Genomic DNA, 22214 nt, shown 5'->3' on the forward strand with positions numbered 1-22214 from the left:
TGGAAACCCAAACCCTAGTTTGAAACCCTAGTTTGAAAACCTAACTGAAAACCCTAGCTGGAAACCCTAACACAAAACCCTAGCTGGAAACCCTAACCCTAGTTTGAAACCCTAACCCTAATTTTAAACCCTAGCTGGAAACCCTAACCCTAATTTGAAACCCTAGCTGGAAACCCTAACCCTAGTTTGAAACCCTAACCCTAGTTTGAAACCCTAGCTGGAAACCCTAACCCTAGTTTGAAACCCTAACCCTAACTGAAAACCCTAGCTGGAAACCCTAACCCTAGTTTGAAACCCTAGCTGGAAACCCTAACCCTAGTTTGAAACCCTAACTGGAAACCCTAACCCTAGTTTGAAACCCTAGCTGGAAACCCTAACCCTAGTTTGAAACCCTAACTGAAAACCCTAGCTGGAAACCCTAACCCTAGCTGGAAACCCTAACCCTAGTTTGAAACCCTAACTGAAAACCCTAGCTGGAAACCCTAACCCTAGTTTGAAACCCTAGCTGGAAACCCTAACCCTAGTTTGAAACCCTAACTGAAAACCCTAGCTGGAAACCCTAACCCTAGTTTGAAACCCTAGCTGGAAACCCTAACCCTAGTTTGAAACCCTAACTGAAAACCCTAGCTGGAAACCCTAACCCTAGTTTGAAACCCTAACTGAAAACCCTAGCTGGAAACCCTAACCCTAGTTTGAAACCCTAACTGAAAACCCTAGCTGGAAACCCTAACCCTAGTTTGAAACCTAACCCTAATTTTAAACCCTAGCTGGAAACCCTAACCCTAGTTTGAAACCCTAACTGAAAACCCTAGCTGGAAACCCTAACCCTAGTTTGAAACCCTAACTGAAAACCCTAGCTGGAAACCCTAACCCTAGTTTGAAACCCTAGCTGGAAACCCTAACCCTAGTTTGAAACCCTAACTGAAAACCCTAGCTGGAAACCCTAACCCTAGTTTGAAACCCTAACTGAAAACCCTAGCTGGAAACCCTAACCCTAGTTTGAAACCCTAGCTGGAAACCCTAACCCTAGTTTGAAACCCTAACTGAAAACCCTAGCTGGAAACCCTAACCCTAGTTTGAAACCCTAGCTGGAAACCCTAACCCTAGTTTGAAACCATAGCTGGAAACCCTAACCCTAGTTTGAAACCCTAACTGGAAACCCTAACCCCAGTTTGAAAACCTAACTGAAAACCCTAGCTGGAAACCCTAACCCTAGTTTGAAACCCTAACCCTAGTTTGAAACCCTAACTGAAAACCCTAGCTGGAAACCCTAACCCTAGTTTGAAACCCTAACTGAAAACCCTAGCTGGAAACCCAAACCCTAGTTTGAAACCCTAGTTTGAAAACCTAACTGAAAACTTTAGTTTGAAACCCTAACTGAAAACCCTAGCTGGAAACCCTAACCCTAGTTTGAAACCCTAACCCTAATTTTAAACCCTAGCTGGAAACCCTAACCCTAATTTGAAACCCTAGCTGGAAACCCTAACCCTAGTTTGAAACCCTAACCCTAGTTTGAAACCCTAGCTGGAAACCCTAATCCTAGTTTGAAACCCTAACTGAAAACCCTAGCTGGAAACCCTAACCCTAGTTTGAAACCCTAGCTGGAAACCCTAACCCTAGTTTGAAACCCTAGCTTGAAACCCTAACCCTAGTTTGAAACCCTAACTGGAAACCCTAACCCTAGTTTGAAACCCTAACTGAAAACCCTAGCTGGAAACCCTAACCCTAGTTTGAAACCCTAACCCTAGTTTGAAACCCTAACTGAAAACCCTAGCTGGAAACCCTAACCCTAGTTTGAAACCCTAACTGAAAACCCTAGCTGGAAACCCTAACCCTAGTTTGAAACCCTAGCTGGAAACCCTAACCCTAGTTTGAAACCCTAACTGAAAACCCTAGCTGGAAACCCAAACCCTAGTTTGAAACCCTAGTTTGAAAACCTAACTGAAAACCCTAGCTGGAAACCCTAACACAAAACCCTAGCTGGAAACCCTAACCCTAGTTTGAAACCCTAACCCTAATTTTAAACCCTAGCTGGAAACCCTAACCCTAATTTGAAACCCTAGCTGGAAACCCTAACCCTAGTTTGAAACCCTAACCCTAGTTTGAAACCCTAGCTGGAAACCCTAACCCTAGTTTGAAACCCTAACCCTAACTGAAAACCCTAGCTGGAAACCCTAACCCTAGTTTGAAACCCTAGCTGGAAACCCTAACCCTAGTTTGAAACCCTAACTGGAAACCCTAACCCTAGTTTGAAACCCTAGCTGGAAACCCTAACCCTAGTTTGAAACCCTAACTGAAAACCCTAGCTGGAAACCCTAACCCTAGTTTGAAACCCTAACCCTAGTTTGAAACCCTAGCTGGAAACCCTAACCCTAGTTTGAAACCCTAACTGAAAACCCTAGCTGGAAACCCTATATGGAAACCCTAACCCTAATTTGAAACCCTAGCTGGAAACCCTAACCCTAGTTTGAAACCCTAACCCTAGTTTGAAACCCTAACTGAAAACCCTAGCTGGAAACCCTAACCCTAGTTTGAAACCCTAACTGAAAACCCTAGCTGGAAACCCTAACCCTAGTTTGAAACCCTAACCCTAGTTTGAAACCCTAGCTGGAAACCCTAACCCTAGTTTGAAACCCTAGCTGGAAACCCTAACCCTAGTTTGAAACCTTAGCTGGAAACCCTAACCCTAGTTTGAAACCCTAACTGGAAACCCTAACCCTAGTTTGAAACCCTAACTGAAAACCCTAGCTGGAAACCCTAACCCTAGTTTGAAACCCTAGCTGGAAACCCTAACCCTAGTTTGAAACCCTAACTGAAAACCCTAGCTGGAAACCCTAACCCTAGTTTGAAACCCTAACCCTAGTTTGAAACCCTAGCTGGAAACCCTAACCCTAGTTTGAAACCCTAACTGAAAACCCTAGCTGGAAACCCTATATGGAAACCCTAACCCTAATTTGAAACCCTAGCTGGAAACCCTAACCCTAGTTTGAAACCCTAACCCTAGTTTTAAACCCTAACTGAAAACCCTAGCTGGAAACCCTAACCCTAGTTTGAAACCCTAACTGAAAACCCTAGCTGGAAACCCTAACCCTAGTTTGAAACCCTAACCCTAGTTTGAAACCCTAGCTGGAAACCCTAACCCTAGTTTGAAACCCTAGCTGGAAACCCTAACCCTAGTTTGAAACCCTAGCTGGAAACCCTAACCCTAGTTTGAAACCCTAACTGGAAACCCTAACCCTAGTTTGAAACCCTAACTGAAAACCCTAGCTGGAAACCCTAACCCTAGTTTGAAACCCTAACCCTAGTTTGAAACCCTAACTGAAAACCCTAGCTGGAAACCCTAACCCTAGTTTGAAACCCTAGCTGGAAACCCTAACCCTAGTTTGAAACCCTAACCCTAGTTTGAAACCCTAACTGAAAACCCTAGCTGGAAACCCTAACCCTAGTTTGAAACCCTAACCCTAGTTTGAAACCCTAGCTGGAAACCCTAACCCTAGTTTGAAACCCTAACTGAAAACCCTAGCTGGAAACCCTAACCCTAGTTTGAAACCCTAACTGAAAACCCTAGCTGGAAACCCTAACCCTAGTTTGAAACCCTAACCCTAGTTTGAAACCCTAGCTGGAAACCCTAACCCTAGTTTGAAACCCTAGCTGGAAACCCTAACCCTAGTTTGAAACCCTAGCTGGAAACCCTAACCCTAGTTTGAAACCCTAACTGGAAACCCTAACCCTAGTTTGAAACCCTAGCTGGAAACCCTAACCCTAGTTTGAAACCCTAGCTGGAAACCCTAACCCTAGTTTGAAACCCTAACTGAAAACCCTAGCTGGAAACCCTAACCCTAGTTTGAAACCCTAACTGAAAACCCTAACCCTAACCCTAACCCTAGTTTGAAACCCAATGTGGAAACCCTAACCCTAGTTTGAAACCCTAGCTGGAAACCCTAACCCTAGTTTGAAACCCTAACTGAAAACCCTAGCTGGAAACCCTAACCCTAGTTTGAAACCCTAACTGAAAACCCTAGCTGGAAACCCTAACCCTAGTTTGAAACCCTAACCCTAGTTTGAAACCCTAGCTGGAAACCCTAACCCTAGTTTGAAACCCTAGCTGGAAACCCTAACCCTAGTTTGAAACCCTAGCTGGAAACCCTAACCCTAGTTTGAAACCCTAGCTGGAAACCCTAACCCTAGTTTGAAACCCTAGCTGGAAACCCTAACCCTAGTTTGAAACCCTAACTGAAAACCCTAGCTGGAAACCCTAACCCTAGTTTGAAACCCTAACTGAAAACCCTAACCCTAACCCTAACCCTAGTTTGAAACCCTAACTGAAAACCCTAGTTTGAAACCCTAACCCTAGTTTGAAACCCAATGTGGAAACCCTAACCCTAGTTTGAAACCCTAGCTGGAAACCCTAACCCTAGTTTGAAACCCTAACTGAAAACCCTAGCTGGAAACCCTAACCCTAGTTTGAAACCCTAACTGAAAACCCTAACAGGGGTTTAAGACCTAGTCTTAAATTAGTCTTAACCCTAACTGGAAACCCAACCCTAATTGTTTGTTTTAAGACAGAAAACAACAATTACACCGATGATGATTGTTTTTGCCCTTCTTCCAAAGCTAAATAAGGTAACTCCTAGTAAGCAGTTCAAAAGTTATGAAAATCTCCACCAAAAATGTATTGTTGAATTAATAATGCGCTGTCAATAAGAACAAAGAAGCATTGCCTTTACCAATTGCAAAAGCATTCCGCCTGCCCTACAATTTAAAATGGTACAGTCCCATCACACCCTAACACCATCCCAGCCCCCAGGGAGCATAGTTTTGGCACTCAATTTATGACAGTACTGACATACTGGTCTACATTTTGGGATTATTAACTGTTCTCAATTAATTACTTTGCTAGTTTACAAAGTGGCGTAAGAATAAGAATGATTTATTAGCTTTAGCATTAGCTTCTGCCTGTGCCATTCTGTCATGGGACATATGATTGTAACTGCTATGTTGTGTGTATATTATGGATTATAATGATGACTGATCAGAATAAACAATCAATCAATTCCAATCAATTTTATATTCTTGGCCTAAAAGTGTTTTTCATGCAATTATGTAGTGTAATTGTGACTTCACAAGTGAGTTAGCGTAGGTTAGCGACAAACTATAGCACATTTCAACTTACGTACAAATTCACTGTCTGTCACCGCCATAGGAAAATAATTTTGTAATAAACTGAAGACCCCCTGCATATGCATTGGATCTAGGATTGCTCTGATATGTTGTGCTGTAATAGCCACCTTCATTGCACTTCAGTCAACTGTCAGAGGTAGCTTCATGATTGCTTTTAAAAATCTATCGCATGTCAGCGGAAACAGCAGAAAGCAAATAATAAAGTTCAGATGATATCCAAAGAATAACAGACAAGGTTGTGTACGCCAAACTACTCCCGTGCTTAGAAGCCAGGTGCGTGAGAGGGGATGAGGCAATGAACTGGCGAGAAACCAAGGAAGACTTAATTTATAAGGTTAAAAAAAAAAGAATATGTGGATGGCGGATGAAGGCTTCATGCCCAGGCATTGGTGAATTTTTATTAGGGGGGATCAGGGGTATGGAGGAAACACACCCCAATCTCTTAACGGGGAAGTCAACCTAAACATTCTGTGTATATTTTAAGAATATGTTCGGTACAGGCCCATTAGTTGAAACACAGCATTCTGATTAATGTTGCTTTTGTGGAATATGAGAAAAGCAACAAAATCCACCTGTTTTTAGCCATCTCAGGGGGCGGCCATTTTGCCACTTTCTGTCAATTGAAAATGTCATTACAGACCCTAAGGCTCAGATATCGACAAATCATAGCTCAGCTTCAAAAAATAGGTGAGCCATGATTCATCCTTGAGATGGCTAAAAACGGGTGGATTTTGCTGGTCAACTCATATTCCATATTAATCAGAATGCCTTGTTTCAACTAGTGGGCCTGCAGAAAAGATATTCTAGAAAAAATATATGTTTGACTTCCGCTTTAACGCTTCATGTCCGGTTCACAACAAAACTCTTTATCTCTTCATAACATGCGTCCTGCCATGGCTCTTTCCAGCTGTACATATAGCTGACTTTGGGTAAGACAGGGAAAACCCAGACAGGTTGCCAGTCAATCACAGGGCACATAAATTCGAACACTCACATCTACAGTATATACGGACCATTTAGCGTTTGATGAACCTAACATGCATATTGTTGTAATGTGAGAGGAAGCCCAAATAAAACCCACACAAGCACCGGGAGAACATGCAAACTTCATACAGGAAGGCCTGGGGCCAAGATTCGAACCCAAAACTGAAAACTTGATGACAGATGCGCTGACCGCTAATCCACTGTGCTAGCTTTATCTAGTAAAAATAATAAGGAATAATTGATTCTCAAGACTTTTGTATATTTAAGTTATTTGTTAAAATCTAATTGATTTCATTTGAGGGTTGTTTTTTTTCTCAAACCAAAAATAATCAGCCAAATTACACTTTCACCATAAATGCATTGTACTGGTTTATTTGTATTACTTTAAGTCGGTCTAGCCCTAGAATAGATGATATTCACTATCCCGCTTAGTGCTTTATCATTTAGAATATTTTGTAAATCAACTCCATTCCACTCTTGTATTTTTATTTGTGCTAATCATGATAATTCCTCAACAATGAGTGGTGAATAATCAGTGTTACTTTACTGGCATGGCAGAAATACAGGGCTCCAACCTCAAATTTTGTAGAGGGCCTCAGGGAGACAGGGGCCACACACAACAAGTCAAACGTCACACAAACAAACAAGGAGAAAATGTTTTCATTTTCCAATTTAATGTTGTCGCACAACACCCAGACACACACACACCCACGCACGCACGCCCGCACACCCACGCATACACACACAAACTGTAAAGTGGTGGGAAACGTGAGGTCTCTCTCGTACTCACATAATGTTCCAATAAGTTGGAGATCTCCAGAAGCAAAAGTTCGGCTATAGCAGCCGCTCGGGCCGCCGGTGTTCGGCCTTGATCGGGCGGCCTGGTGACGCGGTTCCGCCGGTCTGCCATCCGACCTCCGGAAAGCTCCAGTAGACGCAAGGGCTGGATCCTGGATCCTACCACTAGGAAAGGCTGAATGACCCCGGATCAGCCCGGCTACCAATTCTCGGTCATTCCCAAGTTACTTGAGCCTTGCTCGAAACTTCAAAGAGCCCCTTGTATGTTTTGGGGTGAGCAACACGTTTCCAACTCCGTCACTCCGTGTTTTGCCGCAGGATTTACGGCCGACTCTCCGCCCATTCCCCCAGGAACCTGATGCCAGCACTGAGGAATTTGGAAAGACGAGCGAGGGGGCGGAGAGCGGAGCTGGACGGGAAGACGCCGCTCACCTCACAAAGCTTTTATTTATAAACTTTTAGGCTGATTTACCGGTGCTGACGAAGGCTGTTCAAACGGTCTAAATAAAAGTGTGCTGTTACCGGGAGAAGCGTCGTTGTTTGTCAAGAGTGCTCGTATTCGAGATAACAAAACACAACTAGAAATTGTGGAAGCCGAGAACAATATGAATGCTAGTTAACATACATTATATCAATAAGGTATATGTTTAATTAAGGTTTAAAAATAATGTGTGTGTGTGTGCAAGTGGGTGCCCCAAAAAAATTAATATAGAGGTAAAGTCCTCAATTTATATAAAACCAACATGTAATTCCATTCCAGAATTGGAGGACATTTTACGTCCCACTACCCATCAAATTTTAAATAAGCCACATCCAAAATATTAAAACATGCAATTTCTTAATAGTCTTACTTGTCCTGAGACAAAAAAAAAACCTAAGAGAAAAGAATGCTTGAAAATGGCTGTAAAAATACCAAATAAGTCTGGAGTATACCTATTGTCCAACCCCCCTAATGAGTAATGACCAAATTTAATCTCAAATAAAACGTTAAAATTACATTTTAATGTTTTTTTTTTTGGGGGGGGGGGGTATTATCTGTTTCATTGTTGTCTCTTGTAACTGTGGGAACATTTTTTTAAATAAACATAATATTTCAAATAAAAATCATGATTATTATCATTATTCATGGAACGTGTGTCCCACAACATGCACACAAACTTGTTACCGTAACCTTTTTAACTGTTTAGAAGAAGAAGAAGAAAACGTGAATCACATGATACGCTGGACCTGACATAATCAAACAGTTTTCCAAAAGAATGGGTATACAGCAAAGGTATGTCCTTCTTTCTATTTTTTATATTTTTATAACTTAGTTAGCCTCTATTGAATATCTCAGTCCATCTCATGCAACCCTGTCAGAATAAGACATTTTTTTTTTACTTATTTACTTAAGTAAGTTTGTCCTTTTGGTCAGCAATAACAGATAGCTAAACAGCTATCTTGTACTCCTGAGATTAACCTAACATGCACAGGCCCACCCAATGAGATTCATAAAAAAATATATATACTTTTAAATTTGTTATAAATTATTATTAAATTATTTTTGAATTTGTGTTTCGTTGTGTTTTTTATTCTATTTTAAAAATTTGCAGTCCGTTTAAAGCCTTCTGTCTACAGTCTGGGTAGCCTTCCGCTGTCTGTTTCCGTCGTCCGTCATTCACCTATTTTTCTGGGGGAAAAAATAGTACTTATAGGCCGGTCCACCTCTAATTTTAATTCGGGCATCCATCTGCGATTCCGACTAAACTTTCACTCGCACCAACGTCAGTGACGGATAGACTTACCGGTCCGTCACATAGACGGAATGCCCAGCTATGTATTTTCTTAATACATTCACTTTTCGTCGTTTTTGATCTCTTTGTTGAAAAAAAAAAAAAATCATTATATTTTAGAATAAATACGGGCGTTGGGCAAATAGTTGCTTACCAACGTACAATGTTTTGAGGAAGCTCAGACTCAATTATAGAGCCGTACTTACAGTACATTTATTGAACTAGACGTGCTTTTCTTACATATATTTGCAATATTTATGAGTTCACTACTGCCTCAGGTTCGCTGCGTTCCGACTGGCATATAAATCCGGCAGTCCGTCACAGCGGTCGGAACAAAACCCCGTCGTAAACCGAGGACCCCTGTGCAGTAGTTTTTATGTGGCGCTGCGACGTGAAGACGCAATACCAGCCAAGCACTGCAGATGTCATTCAAGTCACATTGAATGGAATGTAAACAGTTGTAGAACAAGAAGTTAGCAGCCAGCTAACGTCCTAGCATGTCCCATTGAATGAGGAAATGGCGACGATCACAGATATTTATACATTATCGCGTTGATGTTTAGTACTTGGTTCTGTAATAGTAAGTGTATCTGGGGGCGATATTAGTAGGTGACATATAGCGTCTAATATATAGCTCGTTGGTTTAGACATGAACGCTCTTGTTGGGTACAGCGGGTCGTCTGAGTCCGACAGTGATGGGGACTCTGAAAATGTCAACAGTGATCGTGGAGGGTAAGTTAACTTCATAACAAACGTATGGATGTTATCTTATATGTTTTGAGAGTTGGATAGCCGACGATAGCTTTAACACGACATACGTGCACATTATCTCTGATTGCGGATCACTTAACTTAGTGTGACTTTTCTGACCAAATAGCACGAGAACGGATGTTGTTGATGCCCCGCCGGACAAGAAGACTCGTAACTTCCTGCTGGAGACTGGTTCTGCCACAAGTGAGTCTGATGAATCTGACCACGGAGACCCGGAGCCTAACAAGTCAATACATCTAAGTAGAAGCCAGTCCAGTTTGACTTCGTCCTCTACCACGACCAGCCCTCACAAACTGCCCCCTCCTAGTCTACATGGCTGCTCGGAAAGCAGCGTGTTCGCCAACCCATTCAAGGCACAGGTCGAGCAAAAGCTCAGTGCCTTGCAGAAACATGTACCCCTCACAATGCAGGCCAAGCCTTCTCAGATTGGAGGCAAGAGGATGTGTGTCTCCTACAGGAAAAGTGGAAGATGTAGATTTGGGATCAAGTGCAAGTTTGCGCACGACAGTGATCTCCAGACTGCGGTTATTCCCAATGACTCCCATGCAAGTTTGAGTAACGAGGGGGCTGTTGGGTCACGCACAGGCAGCTCCCAGAAGCCCACGAAAGAGGCCGAGCAGGATGAGTCAGAAGGCCAGCGGGTGAAGAAGCGCAGAGTTGGTGTGAGCGACACGCTGATGCCTCCTAAGAAAGCCATGAAGCAGTACAACATGCTGAGGAGCAAAGAACGCCACAATACGTACTGATATAAACATTAGGTGTGACCATGGCTGGTAAAAAAAAATGTGGCTTTCTACCCCCAATTCTCATCTGGACTACCACTAAACAACGGGTTTGTTGTTAAGACATTTATTTACATCCTATAAATGAAGAGTTGGCATATCTTCTCCAAAAGCATGCCGACCACAAATCCTGCAGCACATTTTCCTCAAAGCCCAAACTGTAAACAATTATCTGTACAGGTTATCACTTTAGCTGAAAGCCACAAACAATGAACGACGGATTCATTTACTTACTGAGTACAAGAACAGTACATTTTCATGTAATATAAATAGACACTCTGTTTTTAATCCTGACAGTAGACTTTATCGACAAAACATGATGTTTAACAATTAACAGTTCAGCTGTGAACTGAAAAGTTCCTCTTAAATGCAAATACATGTTAGTGGCAGCCCTATATGTCAATAGTCTTTATATATAATGTGGACGTAATAAATAAACTCATGGCTTAATTAACACTTATTCTAACCTGTTTGGTTGCTAGATTTCTACAGTGTGTTTGGGGTGTATTTCAATTTTCAGGCCTGTATATGAGAGGACACACACTGGACATTAAATGCTGTGACATCAATTAATTAAAATTATGCCTTCATAGTGCTTATCAATAGTAATAGCGTTACGACAATCAATCAGCATACTCACATAAAAAGCTAATGACGTTTACAGGAATACTATGTACAAAGTTACACACGCACAATATGGTTCCCTGATAAGCTATTCTGAAAAAGCAAATCTGACTATGAGTGATCCTACGTTAACATTTCAACTTTGCATTACAGTATTGTAGGTGACATCATGTGGCTCCTTTAGTCCGCGTGCACCTCTCTCATTTCAAATGATGATCCGCTGTGCGTCTGCTGCAGTGCTGTTGGACAGGGCGTCCGCTTGGTCCATTTGTTCCCAGGCTACCCCGCTCGCCCCCACCCCTTCGGTTGGATGGAAGGAGTTGGCTGGTGGAGAGGAGGCTGCCAGCGCAGGATTGTTCCTGTTGGATGCCTCCTGGGGCTGGGATGGAGACAAAAGCGGGGGGCCAGAGGTGGTCGTCTGCCGGGTGGTAAGCTGTTGAGAGGTGGCTAGGAGTGGGATCTGCTGCATGGGGGTCTGGGACTGGCTGACTGGCTGGAAGGTCATTTGTACGATTTGCCCTTGGCTCTGTTGCTGGGAAGAGTAGGGCTGAAGAGGCTGTAACTGGGCTTGGGGCTGAGCCACCACTGACGGGGAGTGCAGGGCAAGTTGTGGGGGTTGTTGAACAAACTGGACGGGCATCTGCAGCTGGAGTTGAGTCTGCTGCTGTTGGTCGGCAGGGGATGGGGGGTCGATGGGGGAAAGGGCAATTGTCACTGGCACCTGCATGGTGTGGAGTGCCTGCTCTTGTCCCAGGAGAACCACCTGGTGACTCACTTGCGGGGTCACGTGACCTACCTGGGCGACCTGAGCCACTTGAGACCCGACATGTTCTTCCTGGCTTAGTGGCTGAACCTGCCCTTCCTGGACGCTGCTTCCCACCTCTGTTTGCAGGGGGTTGACCGGCAGCTCCAGCAAGGACGCGGGAGCCGTGATGAGGGCGCCGGCGTTGGCCGCGAGCGCCTCGGCGATGAGTACCTCTGGGTGACTCTTGGCTTTATGGGCCACCACGCAGTCCTTCTTCTCAAACTTCTTGCCACAAATGGAGCAGGAAAACTGATAGCTAGCATCGGCGTCGTGCTTCTTCATGTGCCAGTTGAGGGATGCCTTCTGGCGACACGTGAAGCCACAGATCTCACACCTATTAGCACAAGAACATGTTCTAGTTAACACACGTCAGACTTGTGGTGATGTTATTTCAAGTCCGTGGAAATTATGGAGGCACTAACTGGAGGGGCTTCTCTCCTGTGTGGATCATGCGATGCACAGCCAGATTGTGGGAACTTTTGAAGGCACGGGCGCAGAACTCACAGATGTAGTCTCTCTGGTCTAAAAATCACAAACAAACACGTGAATTGCAAGACCCACACGGTGTACTGTCCATTTTACATCCAAATGAGTACCTGTATGGTGTTTGGCATGCCGAAGTAGCTGCTTCTGAAGTCGGAAAAGTCTCCCACAAGAAGGATGAGGGCACACGTACTTCTTTTTGAGCAAGTGCTGGTATTTGATATGATGCTGGTGTGCGAAAAATGGCAAACAAATTGTTGGAAGGTTAGGCTGAATAGGTTGTCCACATTTACACCAATATAGGAGGCTCTTGGTTCATGATAGGAGCGACATAACCCGTCTTTGTATAAATCTCAATGGAACACAAGTCATTGCCACTAACGTATACTAAGGCAGTAGTAAAGTCATAATTACAGTAAATATTTGTCAGGAAAACACATTTAGGTCATGAACTGAAACAATAAAAACAAAACAAAAAACAGTAGGAAAGCTGTAACTGAGCATGCCTTCTGCTGCTGCATGACACCATAGCATAGTGCTTTAATGATAAATAATTGTATGCTACATCAGAAGCGTTTGTGTGCGTGCACTAACTGCATCAACGTGTGCGTTGTCCAATTTGTCCATACGTGACTCTAGTAAGGATAAGTCGTTCCGAATGTGGATGGAATTGTTTGGCTTGGAAAAAAGAGAAAAAGTTAACCGCTAACTCCTGCACATGACGATGGTTGTTAATGCATTGATGCATTACATGGCGATGTGATGTGTGGACTCCCAGCGATATGAACTATGCCAGCCTGGATCACGTTTTGAAGCGCCCCGTACAATATGTCGCATTGTATGACTTTTTATTAATCCACAAAAAGATGGTGGCAGGTAACCAAGATACATGTTGCGACAGAAATTGGAACTGGGCGATAATCACGAGTAAAGCGTGGAGTTATTGAAAGGCAAGACTCACTCCCATTGGAGCGGCGAGGCACGGGCTGCATTTTTACAACAAGCGCTGCTATTTCATCTACTGGTAATTTTGAAATTATAAATATGGTCACCTAATGTTCTAAAACAGTATATGTGTACCGTCCGTATATACTTGACAGCGACCGCGGGAGTGGTTTTCTTGCAGGTGTGCTGTCTAGGCAGCAGTAGGTACGTGTATTTTTCTCTCCCCCCCGCAAGATGCTTGCCACTGGCTGATTTTTAATGCCGATCAACGTTCAACTTGAAAGGAGGAACGGGGTTGTTTGAACTGAGCTTTCCATGCAACAGAAGCGCGGCAAGGTGACGTGACTGATATCACTGATGTTAATACCTTGAATGTTCATATCTCAATTTTAATACGATAAAGATATATCGCCCAGCTCTACCCATCGCAATCTCAAGGCCGTTGTCATGGTCTCTACGGAAACCGGAGATGTATTTCATCTCAGAGCGCAAAAGTGACGGCACGCCCGCAACAGTTGTCGTCACACAATAGAGGAGACAGAGAAAGGGAGAAAAACTTCACACTCGACATACGGCGCTAAAGCAAGACTCTTGAACTGAAAAGTCGCTTGTCTTGATGCTTCTTTGGAGAAACATGTCTGTTTAACCTGTTTGCGTTCACCCACAAGGCAGGGAGAAGCATAGGGAGGCAACGTCATTTTCCAGGACATTTGACGTTTTTTTCTCATTTTCCATGTGTTTTCCATCCATCCATCCATCCATTACTGATACCGCCTATCCTCACAAGGGTTGCGGGCGTGCTGCAGCCTATCCCAGCAGTCTCCGGGCAGTAGGCAGGGCACACCCTGAATTGGTTGCCAGCCAATCGCAGGGCACACACAGACAAACATCCGCACTCACAATCACACCTAGGGGCAATTTAGAGAATCCAATCAACTTACCATGCACGTTTTTGGAATGTGGGAGGAAACCGGAGTACCCGGAGAAAACCCACGCAGGCACGGGGAGAACATGCAAACTCCACACAGGGAGGCCAGAGCCGGGATCGAACCCACGACCTCTGAACTGTGAGGCGGACGTGCAAACCAGTCGACCACTGTGCCGCCCTATGTGTTTTCCATTTCTGGAAAATTGGTCAATATTTTCCAGGTTTTCCAGGAAGTGTGGGAACCCTGAAGAAGAGTATAGCAACATCTTAATTGCACTTACCTGCAGGTAGCGAGGGTGAGCCAGGACAGTGCCGCATCCTTCCATTTCACAACGGACGTACTGCACTGGGGGCTTCTTTCTGGATGGGAAACGTCATCAATGTCATTAGGGCTGGGCATGCTAAAAGCTAACTCCAAGTATTAACACTAGGGGTACCAGGATTTTGACGTACGTGACCCGTCAATTTGACGGAATGTGCTCTAGTGTGCTCTGGCAATGACATAATCGACTAAAATGATTATTAGTCACTGCTTGGGTGTCCAATAAAGGTATTTTCTTTATTAAAATTCTGTTGTGAGTATAATTTAATGTCAATTATGTCAGATAAATGAATGAGAAACAATTGGTGGAGGGTATATTGTCTCGTGCGGCTCTCGCGCTGCGTGCGTGTCAGCTGTTATAAAATGCAGCTGGTTTGGAGCCGAAGGAAAGGAGACACAAACAGCTTTACTGCACTTCACTTCAAAGAGAAGGAAGCAAATCCAAAGCACTTCACACAAAACAACACCGTCCCGATCGCACCCCGCAACCCTTTTTTTCCCCATGGGGGAATTATGTCAACAAGCACCATATAAGCTCATTACTTTATTTATTTCGACTGTCTGACATGCACTACCCACAACGTCATGACTATCTTATGCTACACGGGACATGGCTCCTCTTGCAGGGGAACTCTTTTTTTTCCTGACTCGCTGTGTGTCAATAGAGCAATTCATCCTCAGACTCGTCCATATTTTGAAGCAGATGCAATGCCTCCTCTACTCTATATAATTTAAAAAAAATGTGATCGTAGTGACCAGCAGCATTTGTCAATGCAACCGCTGGTTGCTATAGAAACCCAGCGGCGCCGTCCCGGCACAATGTGCCTAAGAGTAGGTAGAACCGTCACTGACTTGGAAGCCGTAGTTAAAGTATGACTCATAACTATTTTTATATTGTTTAATATCATAAAATTGGCCCATGGTAATGAAATATATACAGAATTAGGAAAAGTCAAGAGGCCAGGAGCATCTTGTATATACGCAGAGTAATAACACATCAAAGTTTGAAAACAGTCAAAATGACTGCTCCTAGTGTTAACTGATATGCACGGACATAGTGAAACTAATGAGGGGGTGACTTGCCTCCTTTTTGGCAGCCGTGGCGTTTTATCATCTTTTTTCCGTCGACCCCTCCTACATAGAGGTAGAACAAAGTTTGGAACTTACATTTCCAAGAATCAATGCAGTATAACAAACAAGTTTGCCTTTATCTTACTTTCTCGGCCCGTCAGGGTCGTCCGCTAATTCTTCTTCAAGCTTCACTTCCATCTCTGCATCCTCCAAGTTGTCTGAGCCCTCCATTTTGATCTCTTCCACCTCCTCTTTCTTGGGAGCTTTCTCTTTTTCTTTCTTGTCCTTCTGCCTCAGAGGAATCCGGCGCTTTGGCTTGGGTGCCTCCCTGAAACCAATGATATACCGCATGTTATTGGAAAAAGTCAAAGCTGAACGTACACAGCAAATACAACCGTTGCACCATATTGCAGCACATACGCAAATCTTTCCGCCTTGGGGTCGTAGCTCTGATCATTTAAATCATCTCTAAAGGGAACATCCTCATCACTGCTTATAACCTCTTCCTCGTCTGCTTCACTAAAAGAAAAAACAAACAAGCAACATAGTGAGAAAAACAATAGTAAGCTTTCAGTCATAAGCAAAGTGATGCACTTGAGTCAAATTTACCCCTGAGGCTGTGAGGCTGAAGCTGCGTTCAAGTCATTTGTGTTACCCAGAAATTGAGGGTCCTCCTTATCCACAAACTGACCAGCAACACCTTCACTCTTCTCTTCTCCGTTTTTACTAAGAAGGGACAAACACAACAGCTCAATAATGAGCGATGTCATGTTGCCTGGAACCACATTTACTGTATTCATCACAAAACACAAACACGTACTGTTCATACACTCACAACATTACATACACTTGCGCAATCGAATGAGATCAAATCCAAATCTTCTTTTGGGGCCCGTTTTTTTGGGGGGGGCGAGGGGGGTCACCATTGTAATTATATAGATAATTGTGTTTGTGCGTGTATGCGCACCTTAATGAACAGATGATGCTTGAGGAGTTTTGGTTTTGAACCCTTCCGCCGTGCGTCTATCCGCCTTTTTGTCCGGCCGCACCAAATAGTAATCGCCTATAGGCCGGTCCGCTCATCATTTTAAACGGGCTTCCGCTGTCGTTTCCGTCTACCAACTTCGATACCTTCACCACCGCCACTTCACAGCAGAAATTTGACACGAAAGACTCACCGTGGCATGGAAGCCTGAGCGCGGCCGGAGATAAATGCGTCTCCTTTTAGGACCCAGGTGCTGTCAAAAAGCCTTTGCCGCAGGCATCGGAAAACAGGAGCCTCACCGTGGCCATGGAAGCCCCACCGCAAAAATAGACGATTACATAGATGGAAAAAAAAGGCTTCCGACTATGCTTAGTCCGTCTATTTTTTTCAGGTTCCGGCCATCGTTTATCGCCTACAAAATGGGCATCCGTCCGTCCTAGGCGGATGGACGGAACGGTCCGTCACATAGGCGGAATGCCCAGCTCTGGCACCCGGTGTGACAGATTTTCGTAGAATATATAGAACTAGATCTTGTAATAGAAAGCAAGTTGCAAATCTGTGCAAAACGCAGAATACTTCTAAAGTCCCACTCAATTTCGGTCATTCGTCATATCCGAAAAAAACGCTTTTCCAACGAAACCAACTTAAGGAGCCCACTTTTGTTTATGGTACATGTGCACAATTCTGATTGGGTCACTATAAATCTGAACTAATTCAAGCAGCAAAATAAACTTACATGTCATACTTTTCTTTAACGTTCACCTCTCCTGAAGCGGCTAAGAAACAAGAAGAGAAGGCAGCAGTAAATACAACTTGCAGTCCAACCCAAATCCTCTGTGGTTAATAAACACAAATTCTTTGCCCAGTGGGTTTGATTATTTTCCAGTGATAAATCCGTTTGTTGAGTCTGTTAACACCCGTGTCATATTTGGAGCGGCAGTCAGCTTAAGGTTCCAGTTTCACGGCCGTAAGCTCGCACTGTTATTACTTGCCGTCAACAGGTTGCTCACCAGCTTGATTCTCTATTCCGAGCTCAGTTTTGCACGCTGGCTTGCCAGAGCAGCGAACGGCCCTGCCAGATGGAGGCTTGGCTCGACTCTGGGCTGGAGAGAGCCTGGAGAGAGGAGCTGCCGTGGAGGAGACGGAACCAATGAGCATGAATTATTATGACTGTCATGTCACAATTTGGCACATACTGTATACTCACAAAAGTTTTGGCTTTAAGATGACATTTCAGGATGAATCTAACATGCACTACACCTTTTGCAGGTAAACTTAATTTGGCCTGGTCTAAACATTTGAAGCCACATGACCAACTGTTCAGTGTTTCGGTACTTTTAGCACAATTTGCTGTTTTCTAACAAGGAACTGGCCAGCAAAATTCACAACGGGTGTGAATGGACTAATACTGCTGGTTCAATTAGACGTGGTATTTAAACAGTCCTCTTCATCAAGATGACATCCAGAGGTGAGCATTGTCTGTCCATCAGTGAGCAGTATTTCGGGCCGGCCCACGCGGGCCCAGTCCGTCCCAATGACAGCGGATCCATGTCGAGAATTTCCACGTCCCACACAGGCGCTGCACAAGCAGACACGCAGCCAAATACAGAAAACAAAATAAAAACAACAGACACACACAGCGTGGTGATTGGTGAAATAATATCAATATGGGACAATGTCATTGCAGTCTGTGGGACCAAAAGGTATACAACACTGTTCTATTTTTTTCTGCATTTGGCTGCGTGTCAGGCGCACCTGCGTCTGCGTCTGACATAGTACCGGTAAGTACCATACTTTGCCCAGATTCTGGTCTAGGGCAAGGGTCTCCAAGTCTGGTCCTCGAGAGCCCGAAGCAGCCTGTTTTATAAGTTACCCTGTTGCACCACACCAAATTGAAATGATCAGCTTGCTGATCACCTGTAAAGATTACAGTGCATTTTAAGTAGATCCTGAAATTCCACCTGAAAGTTGAATATCCCTAATTTGTTGTGAGTAAATCAGAATTAAAACACCTGGTTTATGTCACATGAATGCAAAAGTTTAAAAAGAATCCAATTACCTTCAGCGTTTGTGGCAGATTTCTTTGATTCCTCTGCAGAGCTACATAGAGAGGAGAAGATGTTGTCATTCATCAAATTAAAAGTGATGTGGTGACCCACAAGGGAGAGACATTCACCAGTAACCTGTACCTTAAAAGCAGAAATCAAGTCAATTTTTTTTCTTTACAATATGTTCTATGCGCCCCCACTAGTCTAAACACGGCATTCTGATTAATATTGCGTTTGAGGAATATGAATTCGGCAGAAAAATCCACCCGTTTTTTCCATCTCAGGGGGCGGCCATTTTGCCACTTGCCGTCGACTTAGGGTTGGACGATTAATCAAAATTTAATTGTGATTTTGATTTTGGCTTCCCTTTACCTTTAAATTGTTAAATAATTGAAGAAAAAGATTATTGTGCAAAATGGGCACAGTGCATTTTAGGGCTGTGCAATTAATCAAAATTCAATTACAATTTCGATTATTACACTCCACGATTACAAAATTGGCATAACCGTAAAAAATTAATAAAATATAAATATAAATAAAATATTAATACTAATTTTGAGTTGTTTTGAGACATGCGCACACGAATTACTCCGCCGCGCCGCCCTCTCCAAGCTAGCTAGCTAGCTAGCCAGCCAGGCAGCCAGCCTGCACCCCGCAAGTCACACTGCACACGCTCCTACTCAAAGTTTTAACAGAGTAACAGACCTAAAAATGGCATAAGACCCGCCACATGAACGACTTGTAAACAAGCAAGGCAAGTCGAAATCACTTATTTGGTTACATTTTGGGTTTGCCGTGGAAGACGGCGAGCAAAGACGTATAAAGTGCAAGTTGTCTCTGCATCCACAGGCAACACAACGGACCTATTCAACCACCGTTTGGTTTACGATGATGTTATGATACACCAGAGCAAGAAAACACAGAGTTAGATTTGGCGTCGTCTGAAACGCAAATCTCAGGTGTTGAAACACAAACACAAAAGAGACACAAAAACATAACAGAATATATTGCCCGGACAAGGATTCCAAATGTTTCGGGCACAGACTCCACTTAGCCATCAGCATGTGGGATTTATTTTAAAAAACATAGCTTATGCAAATATGTACTACTTTTACTAGCACAACAATAGAAACCATGCTAAACATTACTACTGTGATTTAAGTTAAATTTCTTGAGTCGTCTATAATCTTAAGTCACATTTTTTGTGTTCATTTTTGTTTCAAATTGCTTCAAATGCAATTTGGAAACATGTTATTGGTCATTATATTGTAGATTTTGGCCAGATCAATATACCCTCCCACACATTCAGGACTTTGCCGCGCACCTTGCAGGGGCCACCATCTTTTCCAAGGTGGACCCGGCCAGTGCACGGTCACCATCAGGTACCGGTACACCTGCAGGATGTGCCTGATATGGGTATCACCACACCTTTTGGCCTTTTCGAATTTGAGAGGATACCTTTCAGCGTCAATGGGGCAACACACACGTTTCAGCGCCTTATGGACTCTGTGCTGCGTGACATGCCATTGTTGTTTGTCTACTTGGATGACATCCTGGTGGCCAGCGCAGATGCAGAGGAACACTTGACGCACCTCCACCTGCTGTTTTTCTTGGTAATGCTCATGATTATACTGTGCACCTCCACCTGCTGTTTTTCTTGGTAATGCTCATGGTTATCTGTGCAATTCTGCACAAAAATTAGATCACGCAACTCAAGTGAATATCGTTTAAAGCAATGAATTTTGGATACGGTGATTTTTTTTGGGGGGGGGGGGGGGGAGGGGCTTGTGTGGTGACCCACAAGGAGAGACATCCATCAGAAACCTGTGCCTTTAAAGGAGGGGAGTTGACATATTTCTGGGTTCAAAAGTATTATTGATATGGAAGGATGAAATGCTGTCGTCGCTTGCTGTGTAAACAGTTAGCTTGGTGCGGAGAGTAAATCACAAGGCTTCTTCGTCTCATTATTTATCGCATCTCCACAGTGTTTTGATAAACCAGGTAAGTTCCGCCCCACCCTCCCCATGCAGAGAAGGGGACGCACTACGTTGAAGTCACGGTGCTGACGTGAACGTTGTTAGTGGGTACGTTTGTAATTCCCTACATGTCCTAATTAATAGTGGTGCTCAAAACTTACTCAATGCCTTGCGGGCTGTCACCTGCGACGCCATCACCAGCATCCACCGACCCCGAAGAATCACCGTTTTTCCTCCGACGGGAGTTGCAAACTTTCCTGCGCTTGCTGGACCCGGCGTCAGCGCTGTGCTCGTCCTCGTCCTCTTCACTTTTGTTGTCCTTCAGCCAGGCCGGCACAGCCCTTGTGGAGCGGTCCCGTAAAACCCTTCCAGAGCCCTGCGTACCTCCGTTCACGGCCGCTTGTGAAGCGGGGTCGCCGGTTCTCGTACGGGTGGCTCCCCGCTCCCTGAGCCCTCGCCGCGGGGTGACGGCCGCACCGGGGGCCGGGGTCTGCTCTGCGGCCTTGTGCTCCACCAGCTCTTTGCCTTCGTTTACATCATTATTTCGGTCGCTGGTCGGTTCCATCACCGAGAACGCACTTCAGCCCGTCTTCAGTTCCACGGAAAGTCCAGATGGATTACTTGTAAAACGAGGAATAGCGCACATCTAGCATACAGACATGTTGATGTCGAGAGGCCTTTATCAGACTGTGGGGCATTTTCTGTAAATGCGCCAGGTTCGTCGCAAATTATATACATCGATTTATTGATTACAAAATGAAAACTTTTCTTAATCATCTATTCAGAAATAACCCGATATAACCTTAAAGAAGCAGCCGCCGTTTTCGCGTTCTTAAAGCTATAGTAAACCTACTTATTCGAGCGGCCCCGGAGCGCAACCATTTTGTGCGCTTTGTTGCGTCTCCTTTAAGCCAAACACAAGCTGAGTGTGAACGTTGAAGAGAGCCACTATGCGTTAGCAGCTACACAAATCACCTGGATTCCGTTTCTCTGTTTAGCACTAGCTCACAGTCTGAGTGACTTGAATGTAGATCTGCGAAAAACATCAGCAGCCGTGTGGGCCGTAGAGCATTGTGGGAATTGGAGTCCAAATTGTGGCGTCAGTAGTTCACTCTCCACTGCTTTTTAAAGGTGTGCAATGTTTTTGTTGCAATTATTTTTTCACGGTTTATATAAATGCTATATTTAATAACAATGTATGTTAGAAATACGGTCCCGAGGCGCAGTAGATAAAAAAGAGCTATACCTACATTGTAATTGCCAAATATATACTGTATGCTATTGCTTATGTATAAATTGCTGTATTTCTTCCAGCAATTTTGTGTTGAATTAGCCTTTAAAATATTTGTTTCACACAGCACTATCGACTAATATCAGTGGAGCCAAAATGGCTGACCTGCGCCGATCAAAATAAAATTGACTACAGTATTGACTAATAGCCACGAGATGGAGCTACGTACTATAAAATCTGTCTGTTAACGTGACCTTCAACCAAGTTTATGTTAAATGCCACCGGCAGCTGTGGCAAAAATACTGACACCTGTGTAAGTAAGTAAAGCTGCATATACTCGTGCAAAAAAGAACTCCGTGTTAAAGGCAGAAACATGTGCCACTACCTACCAGTGCCTGAAATGTTCTCAAGTACATAAGCCTGAGTAAATAGTAAAAATTAACTTTAACTGTCCATTATATACAACGCCCGAATTGATAAGTTAGATAAGCAGGGTGTGTTATGGCAG

General features: G+C 43.9%; 3 protein-coding genes across 3 annotated transcripts in view; 1 reads left to right on the forward strand and 2 right to left on the reverse strand.

Annotated features, from left to right (window-relative positions):
• The window catches only part of cntf (ciliary neurotrophic factor), an 80830-nt gene extending 73004 nt beyond the window's left edge, over nt 1-7826 (reverse strand). Inside the window, exon 1 of the mRNA XM_086034707.1 lies at nt 6956-7826. Within this exon, the coding sequence (XP_085890833.1) occupies nt 6956-7075 (120 nt within the window). The 5' untranslated portion in view covers nt 7076-7826. The remainder of the gene's footprint in view (nt 1-6955) is intronic.
• Nucleotides 7827-9154: 1328 nt separating this feature from the next.
• On the forward strand, nt 9155-10744 carry LOC147145986 (uncharacterized). Its single transcript, XM_086034078.1, has 2 exons — nt 9155-9467; nt 9613-10744. Exons 1-2 carry the CDS (start codon nt 9385-9387, stop codon nt 10250-10252), a joined length of 723 nt encoding a protein of 240 aa, XP_085890204.1. The 5' UTR covers nt 9155-9384; the 3' UTR covers nt 10253-10744.
• zfp91 (ZFP91 zinc finger protein, atypical E3 ubiquitin ligase) lies at nt 10340-21562 on the reverse strand. Its single transcript, XM_086034061.1, has 12 exons — nt 20637-21562; nt 18511-18551; nt 17462-17578; nt 17188-17227; nt 16076-16192; nt 15887-15985; nt 15612-15794; nt 15479-15529; nt 14355-14433; nt 12314-12428; nt 12140-12239; nt 10340-12051 (listed from the first exon to the last, which is right to left on the reverse strand). Exons 1-12 carry the CDS (start codon nt 21038-21040, stop codon nt 11118-11120), a joined length of 2280 nt encoding a protein of 759 aa, XP_085890187.1. The 5' UTR covers nt 21041-21562; the 3' UTR covers nt 10340-11117.
• Nucleotides 21563-22214: the final 652 nt, after the last annotated feature.

Source organism: Filicampus tigris, chromosome 6 (assembly GCF_054856515.1).
Source record: "Filicampus tigris isolate MCC_2025a chromosome 6, RoL_Ftig_1.0, whole genome shotgun sequence".
In the NCBI taxonomy this organism is placed as follows: domain Eukaryota; kingdom Metazoa; phylum Chordata; class Actinopteri; order Syngnathiformes; family Syngnathidae; genus Filicampus; species Filicampus tigris.